Below are 13960 nucleotides of genomic sequence, written 5' to 3' on the forward strand. Positions count from 1 at the left end.
TGAATACTGCTCAATTTGATGGAGAGCGATTCCTCCACCAAGCCCGTGACTGTGCCACACCAGATCTACAGTATGCCCACATTGGTGATAACAGTTTAACCCTAATTTTAAAGAGTAATTCTGAAATCAAAACCATAGTTATAGATATGGACACTCTTAATATTTCATTTGGAGAACATTTGATGGGCCCCTCTATGATGTTTGTACAGGTGCTCAGTCTCCATTTCCACTGACTGATTTAAAAAAAAACTCTTAATTGAGGTTACTTTCAATTCAACAAATTGTATGCAGCAAATGCCAGGAAGGAGTGTATATGCACCCACAGCATTTATCAGTAATTCACATGCTGATACTATGCTTTAAATCAGTAGTTAAAGGGGCATGGGCATCAAACCCACTGATGGTTTCACCTCATTATCTTGCAATGCCAGTCACAGATGCTAATCCACAATTTGCACACGATGGTCCCAAAATTCCGCTCTATCGGCAGAAATATAGTGGAGTGAGAACTCCTGACTGCTCATACACCCATCCCAAATGGCAAGGTTGAGGTCATTATTATATCCAGGGAAGGCAGTCAGTGCCTGGAAGAGCACTTCAGAGGTGCTGACTTCACCAATCAAGTCAGAGCAGCCCACAATAGCACTATTGGAGGAACTCAAGGTCTTTGTTGGGCTGATAAAAAGATGGTAGTTTCATCTCAACCTAGACTGCACAGCAAAATTAATTTCATATTTGTATTAGACATGGCAACTGGAGATGTGATGTGTTTTATAAAAAATATATTTTAATGACCATTTAATATGCAACTGTACAGGTACAATTCTTATGCCAGTTTTCTATTTACAACTTAGCAATAGGCAAGACCATTCTTTAAATACAAAATTCAATAAAAATGTACAAGTACTTTTACAAACCAAGGGGAAAACTGAAAACCTGTTAACTGCATTTAAAGACCACTTAGTCATAAAAAAATGCTGCAATAACCAACTTCAAAACTAGGACCCAAATATTTAGGCACTAGATATTTGGAGTACATTGTTGGCTTGTGGGCAGTTATAATGGCAGGTGCATGTGTTAATAATCATCATCTGTTTTTTAATGATTATGCCTTCTGGACATTTGAAGTCGAGCTGAGATGTTTTGGTACTGTGAGGTGTGCAACATCTTCCATCATTGCAAATACCACAATATTTAGGTTTGTAGGACTGAACACTTACACAGTCATTATATTCAAATGGGGTTGGCTTAGTTGCTTTCGATGTTCGGACACATTTCTTGCCCTTCTAAAAAAAAAAAAGGCAGACAGATAATTAACATGTTCTATCAGATATCAGTTTTGTAAGTACAAAGAATATTCTAACAGAGTTGGTTTGAAAATCATGGCAACATATTGGGCACTGACACCATAGTACTCTGGCATGTGTGCAGAAGAGCCTTAACAGTACATCAATACATTGAATGTCTTAGTTATGTGTCTTGTTTACCAAAGATGGTATTTGCAGTTTGGGTTTATTGGAAGAGTCAATTTTGTAATCAACTTTGTTTGCTTGGTAAATTTGTAATGAACTGTGAACCCCAAACATTGTAGCTTTTCATTGCTATGTTACTGTAGCTGAAAACCAAAATGGTGTGTATCTGGCCTTGTCTTATCAAGTGCTTTCTCAGGTCTGCATTTCAAAAGATTCTAGAGGCACACATGGGGTGCAAAAGACACCAATATCCAGTTCAGATCCTATTATTTTGTTGAGTTACACTACTGTATAGTCAGATCCAAATTGTGTAAAATTCTAGTTGTTCTTCAGGGAGTGGACTGCATAGAATAAAAAGTTAGTATAACTGGAGTTAACTCCCAGATAACGAGAGATTCTATGACGACCATTGTGTACATCATAGGCAGTCCCTTGAAAGCAAGGATGACTTGCTTCCATGTCAAAAAGTTCACAGGTGTTTCAATGAAGGACCTAAAATTCCAGGTCCCGAATTAAATCTTGATGGTGGAAGATGCCAGTGCATGGATTTAAAAAAAAAAAAAACTTGGTGGCCATTGCACACCAGCCACCACGTAACAGGTATAAAATCACAAAGGCATGTGCAGATGAGGGAACCCAGCATTGGGGCTGCTATCATTCCAAGATCTTTTTTAGCATCTTTATTATTCATTAAGTATATTCCCCATTTTTTTTTCTTACAAATTGCAAGACCTTGCACTTATCCTTATTGAATTTCATCTGCCATCATTCTGCTCAGCTGAAAATTGTTTAGGTCCTTCTGTAATTCTATCCACTTCACCAGACTCTACTGTCCCTCTTGTTTATTATTTGCAAATATAGCCAATTTAGATGGAGTTTCTAAATCCAGGTCTATATCCACTTTCAAGTTTCACCTAGTATAGTAACTGCCTTATGCTTATGTAATAGCCTCTTATATGGAAGAGGAGGCATGTGATATCATAGAGCTTTGCAACAGTCACTGAGAAAGTCACTTCCTCAAAAAGTCACTTGCTCTTTCCAAAGTGGTGTTGGCTGCCATTTACTAGGCCATTATCATACAAATACTCACAATTGTGCTCCCAATGATTGCTAACTGGCAAGATAATTGAATCAATGTAAAACCAATGACTCTGTAGCTAGTCTAGTTTATTGCCTTTTAGCTTTGGTTCGGTGATAGCGCTCGTGTGTTAGTCAGGTAGTCATGGGGTCAAGCGCCACTCCAGGAAATCACCACAATCTATGCTCTAGTACTGAGAGCACTGCAATGCAGACTTTGAGATATTAAACCAAGGCACTGTTTGCTCACAGGTAGAGATAAAAGATCCCATAGGACTATTTGAAGAACAGGGGCGTTCTTACTGTATCCTGCCATTATTTATCCTTCAACCAACACCACCAAATAGACTAATGTGTCATTTATTATTTGCTGTTTGTGAACGGTGTCATGTTTGCCTACATAACAGTCACCACACTTCAAAAGTAATTCGTTAGCCGTGAAATGCTTTAGGATATTTAGAGCTGAAAGGTGCTATATAAATGCAAGTTCTTTCTTTCCCTCATGATTAAAGTGCTGCCATAGAACTCATTCCTAATCTCAATTATGGGCATCAAGGTCTAAAAATTCATTGGCTTGGCGCTAATGGGCTGCTGAGCACCTATCACCCGAGCGTGCACTCTGACAGCCTGCCGCAAACTTCATTGGTGGTTTAGTGGCGGCGCTGTCATTTAGCTCTGCGCACTCTTGCACCACCCATTTGATGACATCACGTGTGTGCAATGTCCACTTTGCGCCACATTCACCACCTTGACGGCTTTCGCCTGCCATAGCACCTGGCTCTACTCCAGACAGGGAAAGCACGCGCTGCAAAGAGGATCCCGGGGCGATATCTGAAGGACTGACTAGGTAAGTGTCAGTTACTTGCCTTTCTGACCTCTAGAAGACTGGCTAATGTTTCTTCCATTCCCTTGCTGTTTTTGCCTGGTCCACTTCACCTCTAGGTGCTAGGATGCCAGTATCCTAGCACCTCAATTTCAGTAGCACTCCTGCGCTACCGCCCTATTAGGAGTGTGGAACACTTCAGTTAGCACTCCATTCCCTGGCACGAAAGTTAGCAGCCAGGCAGTGTCACTGCCTCAAATCTGGGCTATACTGAATTTTTAGCCCCAAGAGTATAGATCAATCTTCTAGTACTAATTGTTTGTACTCACTTTTACAGTGACTTTGTAATCTCCACATGGCCGGACCTCACAAAGCCGTGTCTGCTTCACCATGTCACACTGGCGGTTTTTATTTGTCACACGAGTAGAAATGCCTATGCCGCAGGTTTGGGAACAGGCACTCCACTGTGTAGTCTGCTGTATACAGTTCAGACTAGGGTTCAGTGAATCCAACTCATAGGTAGCTTCCTGCCTGTAAGCTGAAGGAAAGAAAAAAGTTTTCTTACACAAGGCTATATATAGAAACTTTGCAGTGGCATGTGAAGAGAATTCCCTCACCAAGAGGCAATTGTTTGCAATTTACAGCAGAATTAAAGACCACATTGATTCCTAGAGGGTGAAATTTGACTGCTTAGTACCTCGCCGTTAGCACCAGGGTTGGGAGGGGGGGGGGGGGCGGTGATGGGGTGCCAAGGGGTTACCAGCCAGGCTCGGTAAATGCAGTGAAGCTTGTGAACTAGTGCCAGTTTAGCGTTGGCACCAACTCTGATCACCTAGCCCTCTAGCGCCTTGCTCATCATGACATCATAAAATGCACCATGCCCGGTTACATCAGGAGACAGGGAGCGGTAACGCCAGGCATGAACAACAGCAGGAAGAGGAGGCATTGTCAACTCGACTGACCGCTTGGGGAGTGCTAATTACAGGGATTGGTTTTCAGATTATCCACCCATAAAGGTTGACCCAAGGGGAACCAGTGGATGTGGTGTATTTAGACTTCCAGAAGGCATTTGACAAGGTGCCACATAAAAGGTTACTGCACAAGATAAATGTTCACGGGGTTGGGGGTAATTAGCATGGAGAGAGGATTGGCTAACAAAGTCAGGATAAATGGTTCATTCTCAGGTTGGCAATCAGTAACTAGTGGGGTGCCGCAGGGATCAGTGCTGGGACCCCAACTATTTACAATCTATATTAACGACTTGGAAAAAAGGACCAAGTATAACGTAGCGAAGTTTGCTGATGATACAAAGATGTGAGAAAAAGCAATGTGTGAGGACACAAAAAATCTGCAAAAATGACAGACAGGCTTAGTGAGTGGGCAACAATTTGGCAGATGGAGTAATGTTGGAAAGTGTGAGGTCATGCACTTTGGTAGAAAAAAAAAATGAGCAAATTATTATTTAAATGGACAAAAATTGCAAAGTGCTGCAGTACAGCAGGACCTGAGGGTACTTGTGCATGAAACACAAAAGGTTAGTATGCAGGTACAGCAAGTGATCAGGAAGGCCAATGGAATGTTGGCCTTTATTGCAAAGGGGATGGAGTATAAAAGCAGGGAAGTCTTGCTACAGTTATACAGGGTATTGGTGAGGCACACAGCTTCGGTTTCCATATTTACAAAAGGATATACTTGCCTTGGAGGCAGTTCAGAGAAGGTTCACTAGGTTGATTCCAGAGATGAGAGAGTTGATTTATGAGGAAAGGTCGAGTAGGTTGGGCCTCTATTGGAATTAAGGAGAGGTGATCTTATCGAAATGTACAAGATTGAGGGGGCTTGACCAGGTGGCTGCAGAGAGGATGTTTCCACTCAGAGGAGACTAGGACTAGGGGCATAATCTTAGAATAAGGGGCCGTCCATTTAAAATGGAGATGGAGGAGGAATGTCCTCAGATGGTTGTAAATCTGTGGAATTCACTGCCTCAGCTGTGGAAGCTGGGACATTGTCTTAAATTTAAGACGGATAGACAGCTTCTTTACCAAGAAGGGATTAAGGGGTTATGGGGAGCAGGCAGGGAAGTGGTCTCGAGTCAATGATCAGATCAGCCATGATCGCATTAAATGGGGTGGGGGGGGGGGGGGAGCAGGCTCGAGGGGCCATATGGCCTACTCTTGCTCCTATTTCTTATGTTCTTATGTGCATCAGTCTGGTGCCTGCTCAAAGTTTTTGCTGTTTCATTGCTGCAAGATGTCAAAGCCCTCCAGTTTGAGGATGTTTGGGGCTGTAATGGCAGTCACGCAGGTTGCTTTGCAATGCAGAAATGCCGAGGGGTAGGTTGTGCAGCATCATTGGACTGTCCCTTTAAGCTAGGGAAACAGCTTCTGATGCTGGTAGCATTATACTCCACACTTCAGCACACAGCCACTACTGCTCCATTCTCAAACTTTATAGCATCCCAAGAGAAGTGGTTCGTGCTTAATTTAGCGCTCCACTTCCATCTTGAAGCGCTAAAGCTGAATTTTCCAGCAGGAGAGAATTATTAGTGCCCACCGCTACTTTTCAAAAGTTAGCGCCCCAAACGGGTGCTATGTAATTTCTAACCCTAGTATCCAAGTCTATTACAATGATAGTCTATTAACTGAACCATGGAAGAAAGGATGTTCTATTCTACAGTGTGGGGAAAAATACAATTTCAATTCTATCTTATATTTTGTCTCGCCATCATAAAAAAGAGCTAATGTCAGTAAGATTGAATGTTACATCTTGGATAGAAAACAAAGACTTGAGAATTTGGCATAGAAGCTTTACAATTGAAATTACAAGCCAAGAAACACTGGGTTTGAGACACCTAGATTATCCCACTGTGGGATTCATTCAAGATTAGCAAAAATAAACATTTTGTACCAGGCTGCTGGCAAAAATCATGAGAATTTAAATACAATACAAGTCACCCTAGTAAGAGTTCATGGATGCCAATAAAAAAGTTACATTTTTCCACAAACATGTACTTGCATATCCATTCCTTTTCGGCTTTGGTTTTGTCCCCTTACCCAGTTATGTACTGAAGCTGATAACTTATGCGGAGGTGCAGTTCAATGAAAATGCCTTCTGATATCACCGGAGGGATCATTTTTCAGGTTTGAATCTGAACTGAAGTGTTGATATGCACCTTAGTGCAATAGCCTTACAGCTGAGCCCAGCCTTCGTACCCCATGAGAATACAACAGGGGTCATAGAAACATAGGAAATAGGTGCAGGAGTAGGCCATTCGAGCCTGCACCAGCATTTAACATGATCATGGCTGATCATGCAACTTTAGTACCCCATTCCTGCTTTCTCTCCAAACCCCTTGATCCCTTTAGCCATAAGGGCCACATCCAACTACCTTTTGAATATATCTAATGAACTCCCTCAACAACTTTGTGGTAGAGAATTCCAAAGGTTCACAATTCTGAGTGAAGTTTCTCCTCATCTCGGCCTTTAAATGGCTTACCCCTTATCCTTAGGCTGTGACCTCTGGTTCTGGACTTCCCAACATCAGGAACATTCTTCCTGCATCTAACCTGTCCAATCCCATCAGAATTTTACATGTTTCTATGAGATCCCCTCTCATTCTAAATTCGTGAATATAAGCCTAGTTGATCCAATTTTTCTTCATATGTCAGTCCTGCCATCCCAGGAATCAGTCTGGTGAACCTTCGCTGCACTCCCTCAATAGCAAGAATGTCCTTCCTCAGATTAAGAGACCAAAACCACACACAACATTCAAGGTGTGACCTCACCAAGACCCTGTACAACTGCAGTAAGACCTCCCTGCTCCTATACTCAAATCTTCTTGCTATGAAAGCCAACATGCCATTTGCCTTCTTCACCACCACTACCATCATGATTTTTCTCTTAAACTAAAAGCAAACTACTACAGATGTTGGAAATCCCCCCAAAAAAACAGGAAAAAAAAAAAAGAGAAACAGTTGGAAAAAAAACAACTTAGCTGGCCAGGCAGCATCCATGGAGAAACAGGGGTCAGTTGAAGTTTCAGGTCTGGAAAATATTACAGATGAACAACATTTTAAAAAAAAGCACAAAGGAAGGAGTGGTGGAAGGAAAAAGACACAGGAAAAGAAATAGAATGACCTATTAAGTGCTTGCATGGAGAACAGGAGATGGTTAAATGGAAGGGAGGAAAGGAGGAAAGGAGGAACAAAGTGTTCAACATACACTACAAAAAACAGGCATGGCAAGAACCAATGCAGGTTCCCATAATGACAAATTTTATCCGGAAGTTGAGAGTGGTGTTAAAGGAAAAGTGATTATTTGAGAGAACAAGTTCTGCCAGGCAAAGGAGAGTGGTGGCATTTAGAGACTGGGTGGATTGCTGTTCAAGGAAGCAGGTTTTCTTGGTGGGGGATTGACATGTAGAGGAACTGCACTTCCAGTGAAAAAGGAGACAGTTAGGGCCAGAATTTGTGTGTGATTTTTCTCCTGTGGTCTGGACCACAATGGCTAATTGTAGTGCACAAAATCACTGTCCTACAAGAAATGAGTTAACCCACTATATAGACTAGGGATTGAACCTGGAAGTGTGTTGACTGTACAGCTTTGTACCTTTACCTACCAAACCAAGCTCATTTTGAAAATGTAAAATAATGCATGGTAGACAGAAATATTAGAGTTCTACACATAACATGCAATTTTAGCTCTGTTTAAAAAGTAGTACACACAAGGATAGATTTTATGAATTTACACTTTGGTTACTAATTGACAAAATATCCTTTGTGCCTAAATTCCCAATATGCTCTGCTGGAAAGCAAATTTGTAAAATATATCTTATGTATAAAGTGTTGCAGTATTGTTAGATACAATTTAGGTGCCACTCCGCAAGATCCTACAAATCCCTGGGAGGACAGACGCACCAACGTTAGCATCCCCAGCATTGAAGCACTGACCACGATTAGCTCCGCTGGGTAGGCCACATAGTTCGATTGCCAGACAAGATACTCCCAAAGCAAACACTCTACTCAGAACTCGTCCACAGCAAACGAGCCAAATGTGGGCAGCAGAAACATTAAGGACACCCTCAAAGCCTCCCTGATAAAGTGACATCCCCACTGACACCTGGGAGTCCCTGGCCAAAGACCACCTCAAATGGAGGACGTGCATCCGGGAGGGCACTGAGCTCAAGTCTCATCACAGAGAGCATGCAGAAATCTAGCACAGCAAACCAGACTCCCCACCCACCGTTTCTTTCAACCACTGTCTGTCCCACCTGTGACAGACTGTGGTTCTCGTATTGGACTGTACAGCCACCCAAGAACTCATGCCAAGAGTGGAAGCAAGTCTTCCTCGATTCCGAGGGACTGTCTATAATGATGATGATGGAGGTGCCACTCCAGTACAGCCAAGTTTAAGCCACTGAATTAATTGTTCATTTAGGATTATTTGTACATTACAGGGTCAGTTTATAATCAGCTAAAATAACAGAATACATAAAAACTGTATCCTACCTGCCATTGCAAATCCTCCAATAGGAGCTTCTTGTTGGTGGTCACACATCCATTGCTCACAGCACTCTCCTGGCATCTGCACTTGTTTGGGAAATGGGCAATCAGGGCCAGGCAGCAAGACATCCAGATTACAGCGGGGCACACAGCCAATCAGACCATCTTTACAGGAACACTGGTATTTGCAGCTTGGTTGGAATGTCTCCCCATTCCGATAGACAACTCCATCATACATACAAATATTACCTTCATGTGCTAGAATTCAACGATAAAGGACATTAAGTTTATATATCATTCTTGGTAAGAGTGCCATATATTTGAGAATCCTATATCTAGGCAACAATACATTGTAATAAATTATAGAGAGGAAATAAACACTTGTGAAACAGTCTTGCTAGCATTCTTAATTATTCGATAGTTGACTAATCTACTTTGGTGAACATTTTGCATTTGAAAATTTCTTAGAAAAGTCGAGGGTCAATTTTATTTCAATGAATGCTTACTTCAGAAAGATTTGTTCAAGATAAATGGTATGCATTGATTTAATCATACCGTTGTACATTAAAGAGGCATCCCAAACTGCAGCTTGTACAGCAGAGAGAATACGAATGAGGGCTAAGCATGAAGTAGTAATTTAATATCAGTTATAGTCTAACATCCTGGTTAAAATATAATTGTTGGAGCCTGCATGATAAGCTATTTAATATTCCTTAGAATTGTAATACTATTCTGAAAACAAAAATCACAGACGGGATGGTTACTAATTTTGCAAGGATACTTCATCGTGCATGCTGTAGTCTCACCAATGCAAACGCCAAGACCGTGCCGGGTGTCGGCGCTGTAATCGCACTGCAGCCCCTGATGCGAGTCACAAGTGTCGCTCTCGGTGCAGACCTCGCCCGCTTGCTTGGCACAGACCCGACAGCAGCCGCAGCTGTCCAACACTAGCCGTACTCCGGGTGTGCACCTTGGTGGATCTTTTGGGCACTTACAAGGGGAAGAGCAATACTGCGCGCTAGTCCACTGTAAAACAGAAAGACGGAACACAAGTTTTGAAATACCGAACATGAAATTCATACCCGGACACATTTGTTCCCATTAAACAGCTTCCTTTAAAAAAATCTCAGACAGAATAGCTTACTAATTTAAAAACGCATAAAGGCTTGCTTTATTACATTAATATATTATATTCCCAACTATGCTGTTAAACGTATTCACCTCAGTTAAAAGCAGAAGCAATGCCACAGTGAGGTGCTGCATGCTGCCACTGCTGTACCACAACACAGCTGACTATCGCCCTGTACCACTGCGCCTCGCTGCATTTTATAAAGCCGCCGTCCGCCGGAGCGCGGCTCTGATTGGCCGAGGCTGCAAAAGGTGCTGTCCCAAAAGTTCCTCTCTGGCTGCCGTGGCAACGGCCCGGGGATTGGACACCAGCGTTCCGTTGTGCTGTCGCTATGGTGACGCCGCGACCGATTGGATGAAAGGCTGGGCGGGCTGGAATGAAAGGTTGTGCCGGTGATTGGCACCTGGAGCTGGCCGGCAAATAGCCGGCTACTGCTAGACCTCAAGGGAAATATTTACCTACTGACACGCCTGCTGACGGCCGCCCTCGTGCCGCCTTTGATAAAACTTTCCGACGCTAGGCATCGCTTTATTGTACAGATGCCGCTGTTTGAAAAAGAAAATCTCTTGCTGCATCGCTCGATCTCATCTGATTGCCCGATTCCCAAACAGATGCAATATTCGCAGGACAGTGCACATTTCATTTGTTTTAATCACCGCACCAGCGAAAATACACTTCTGCCAAGTCAGATATCTCGAGGCACTTGTAACAAATAGATGAACTGGGACCAGTGCAATGTGCCGCTTGCATGTTAAACATCGGACCTGTCACGCAAATACTGTTTGGAGACTGAATGACTCCTGCGAACCGTCATAACATATACTTATCAAAATGATTACTCACTAGAATCAGATTCACGGTAGGAAAGTAAAACAAACGAGAAATGAACGAAGGGGTCACCTGCAGTTTTATGTTCAAGAGCGGATTAATGTTTGCGAAGGTTGACTTTCTGAAACACCGTCCAAAATTTATCTCCATTTCGCGTTATCTCCATTTCATAAGAATAAGAACATAAGAAATAGGAACAGAAGTAGGCCATATGGCCCCTCGAGCCTGCTCCGCCATTCAATAAGATCATGGCTGATCTGATCATGGACTCAGTTCCATTTTCCCGCCCGCTCCCCATAACCCCTTATCCCCTTATCGTTTAAGAAATTGTCTATTTCTGTCGTAAATTTATTCAATATCCCAGCTTCCACAGCTCTCTGAGGTAGCGAATTCCACAGATTAACAACCCTCTGAGAGAAGAAATTTCTCCTCATCTCTGTTTTAAATGGGAGACCTCTTATTCTAAGATCATGCCCTCTAGTTCTAGTCTCCCTTATCTGTGGAAACATCCTCTCTGCTTCCACCTTGTCAAGCCCTCTCATAATCTTATACGTTTCGATAAGATCACCTCTCATTCTTCTGAATTCCAATGAGTAGAGACCCAGCCTACTCAACCTTTCCTCATAAGTCAATCCCCTCATCCCCGGAATCAACCTAGTGAACCTTCTCTGAACTGCCTCCAAAGCAAGTATATACTTTCGTAAATATGGAAACCAAAACTGCACGCAGTATTCCAGTTGTGGCCTCACCAATACCTTATATAGCTGTAGCAAGGCTTCCCTGCTTTTGTACTCCATTCCCTTTGCAATAAAGGCCAAGTTACCATTGGCCTTTCTGATCACTTGCTGTACCTGCATACTATCCTTTTGTGTTTCATGCACAAGTACCCCCAGGTCCCGTTGTACTGTGGCACTTTGCAACCTTTCTCCATTTAAATAATAACTTGCTCCTTGATTTTTTTTCTGCCAAAGTGCATGACCTCACACTTTCCAACATTATACTCCATCGGCCAAATTTTTGCCCACTCACTTAGCTTGCCTATTCCTTTTGCAGATTTTTTGTGTCCTCCTCACACTTTATTAAAAGTATATCATATAATGGGAATGTTATTGCAAACATTTTGTTATTCCATCTTTTATTCCATCTTGTATCGTTGCAAATTCAACTGTGCTGATAGTTTAAAATCGAATTTTGTGTCATGTCAGCAATGTATACTCAGAAAATTGTCTCTCAAGACTAATGGCAATATCTCCTAACCTTTTTAGTTATCCCTTCCAGGGAATACACATTAAATGGTAGGACATTGAGAAGTGTAGAGGAACAGAGGGACCTTGGAGTGCATGTCCGCAGATCCCTGAAGGTAGCAGGCCAGGTAGATAAGATGGTTAAGAAGGCACACGGAATACATGCCTTTATTAGCTGAGGCATAGAATGCAAGAGCAGGGAGGTTATGCTTGAACTGTATAAAACATTAGTTAGGCCACAGCTAGAGTACTGCATGCAGTTCTGGTCACCACATTACAGGAAAGATGTGATTGCACGAGAGAGGGTACAAAGGAGAATTACGAGGATGTTGCCTGGACTGGAGAATTTTAGCTATGTGGAAAGATTGGATAGGCTGGGTTTGTTTTCTTTGGAACAGAGGAGGCTGAGGGGAGACCTTATTGAGGTGCATAAAATTATGAGGGGCCTAGATAGAGTGGATAGGAAGGATCTATTTCCCTTAGCAGAGGGGTCAATAACCAGGGGGCATAGATTTAAAGTAATTGGTAGGAGGTTTAGAGGGGATTTGAGGGGACATGTTTTCACCCAGAGGACGGTGGGGACCTGGAACTCACTGAAAGAGTGGTAGAGGCAGAAACCCTCACCATATTTAAAAAGTACTTGGATGTGCACTTGAAGTGCCATAACCTACAAGGCTACGGACCAAGAACTGGAAAGTGGGATTAGGCTGGATAGCTCTTTGTCGGCTGTCATGGACATGATGGGCCGAAATGGCCTCCTTCCGTGCTGTAAATTTCTATGATTCAATGAGATCCAAATCATGGAGCTCCTAGGTTGGAGCTATATTGCACTTAGTGCAAAATCAAACCAGTGCAAGATGCCAGACCACAGCTACCTTGACTACATTTCCTCTCACCCTGCTTGCTGCACAGACTCTACTCCATTCTCCCAGTTTCTCCATCTCCGTCGCATCTGTTCTGACGATGCCACCTTCCATACTAGTGCTTCTGACATGTCCGTTCCATTTCCCGCACATCTGCTCTCACTTTTTCCCCTCTCTCCCAGAACCAGGATATGGTTCCCCTTGACCTCACCATCCACCCCACCAGCCTTCACATTCAACAGATCAGCCTCTGCCATTTCCGCCACCTCCTGCGTGATCCCACCACCAATCACAACTTCCCCTCCCCTTTCAGCATTCCGAAGGGACCGCTCCCTCTGCGACACCCTGATTCACTCCTCAATCAACCTCAACACCCCTCCCACGGCATCTTCCTGTGCAAGAGCAGGAGATGCAACACCTGCCCTTTTACCTCCTCCCTTCCCACTGTCCAGGGACCCAAACACTCCTTCCAGGTGAAACAGCGATTTACTTGTATTTCTTGCAATTTAGTGTACTGTATTCGCTGCACATGATGCGATCTCTTCTACATTGGGGGGACCAAACATAGATTGGGTGACTGCTTTGCGGAACACCTCCATTCCGTTTGTAAGCGTGACCCCGAGCTTCCGGTCGCCTGTCATTTTAATTTTCTGCTCCACTCCCACTCTGACCTCTTTGTCCTCGGCCTCTTACACTGTTCCAATAAAGCTCAATGTCAGCTCGAGGAACAGCACCTCGTCTTTCAATTAGGCACTTTATGCCTTCTGGACTCAACATCGAGTTCAACAATTTCAGACCATAATATCTGTCCCTATTTATTCAGATGTCAGATTCTGCCATTCCCATATACGCCTCTTCTAAACTGATCAATTGTTTCTTTACTTGTCCCATTACCATTTTCTTTTGCTTTGTACAATCATACCTTTTGTCATTTAATCACTCCTGCCTTCCACCCTATCATAGATCTTCCCTTTTGTTCTTTCCTCCCCTCCCCCCCATTCCTAGTCCCTGCACTTGCGTAAAATC

General features: G+C 43.0%; 1 protein-coding gene across 2 annotated transcripts; it reads right to left on the reverse strand.

The window, feature by feature from the left end:
• Window positions 1-767: 767 nt before the first annotated feature.
• Window positions 768-10160, reverse strand: LOC139273640 (CCN family member 3-like). 2 transcript variants are annotated; one of them, XM_070890656.1, is made up of 5 exons: window positions 10092-10160; window positions 9677-9896; window positions 8877-9128; window positions 3702-3910; window positions 768-1283 (listed from the first exon to the last, which is right to left on the reverse strand). In XM_070890656.1, exons 1-5 carry the CDS (start codon window positions 10131-10133, stop codon window positions 1014-1016), a joined length of 993 nt encoding a protein of 330 aa, XP_070746757.1. In that variant the 5' UTR covers window positions 10134-10160; the 3' UTR covers window positions 768-1013. The 2 variants fall into 2 exon arrangements, with proteins under 2 accessions (XP_070746757.1, XP_070746747.1); XM_070890646.1 differs by having other exon boundaries at window positions 768-1286.
• Window positions 10161-13960: the final 3800 nt, after the last annotated feature.

This window comes from Pristiophorus japonicus, chromosome 1 (genome assembly GCF_044704955.1).
Source record: "Pristiophorus japonicus isolate sPriJap1 chromosome 1, sPriJap1.hap1, whole genome shotgun sequence".
NCBI lineage: Eukaryota > Metazoa > Chordata > Chondrichthyes > Pristiophoridae > Pristiophorus > Pristiophorus japonicus.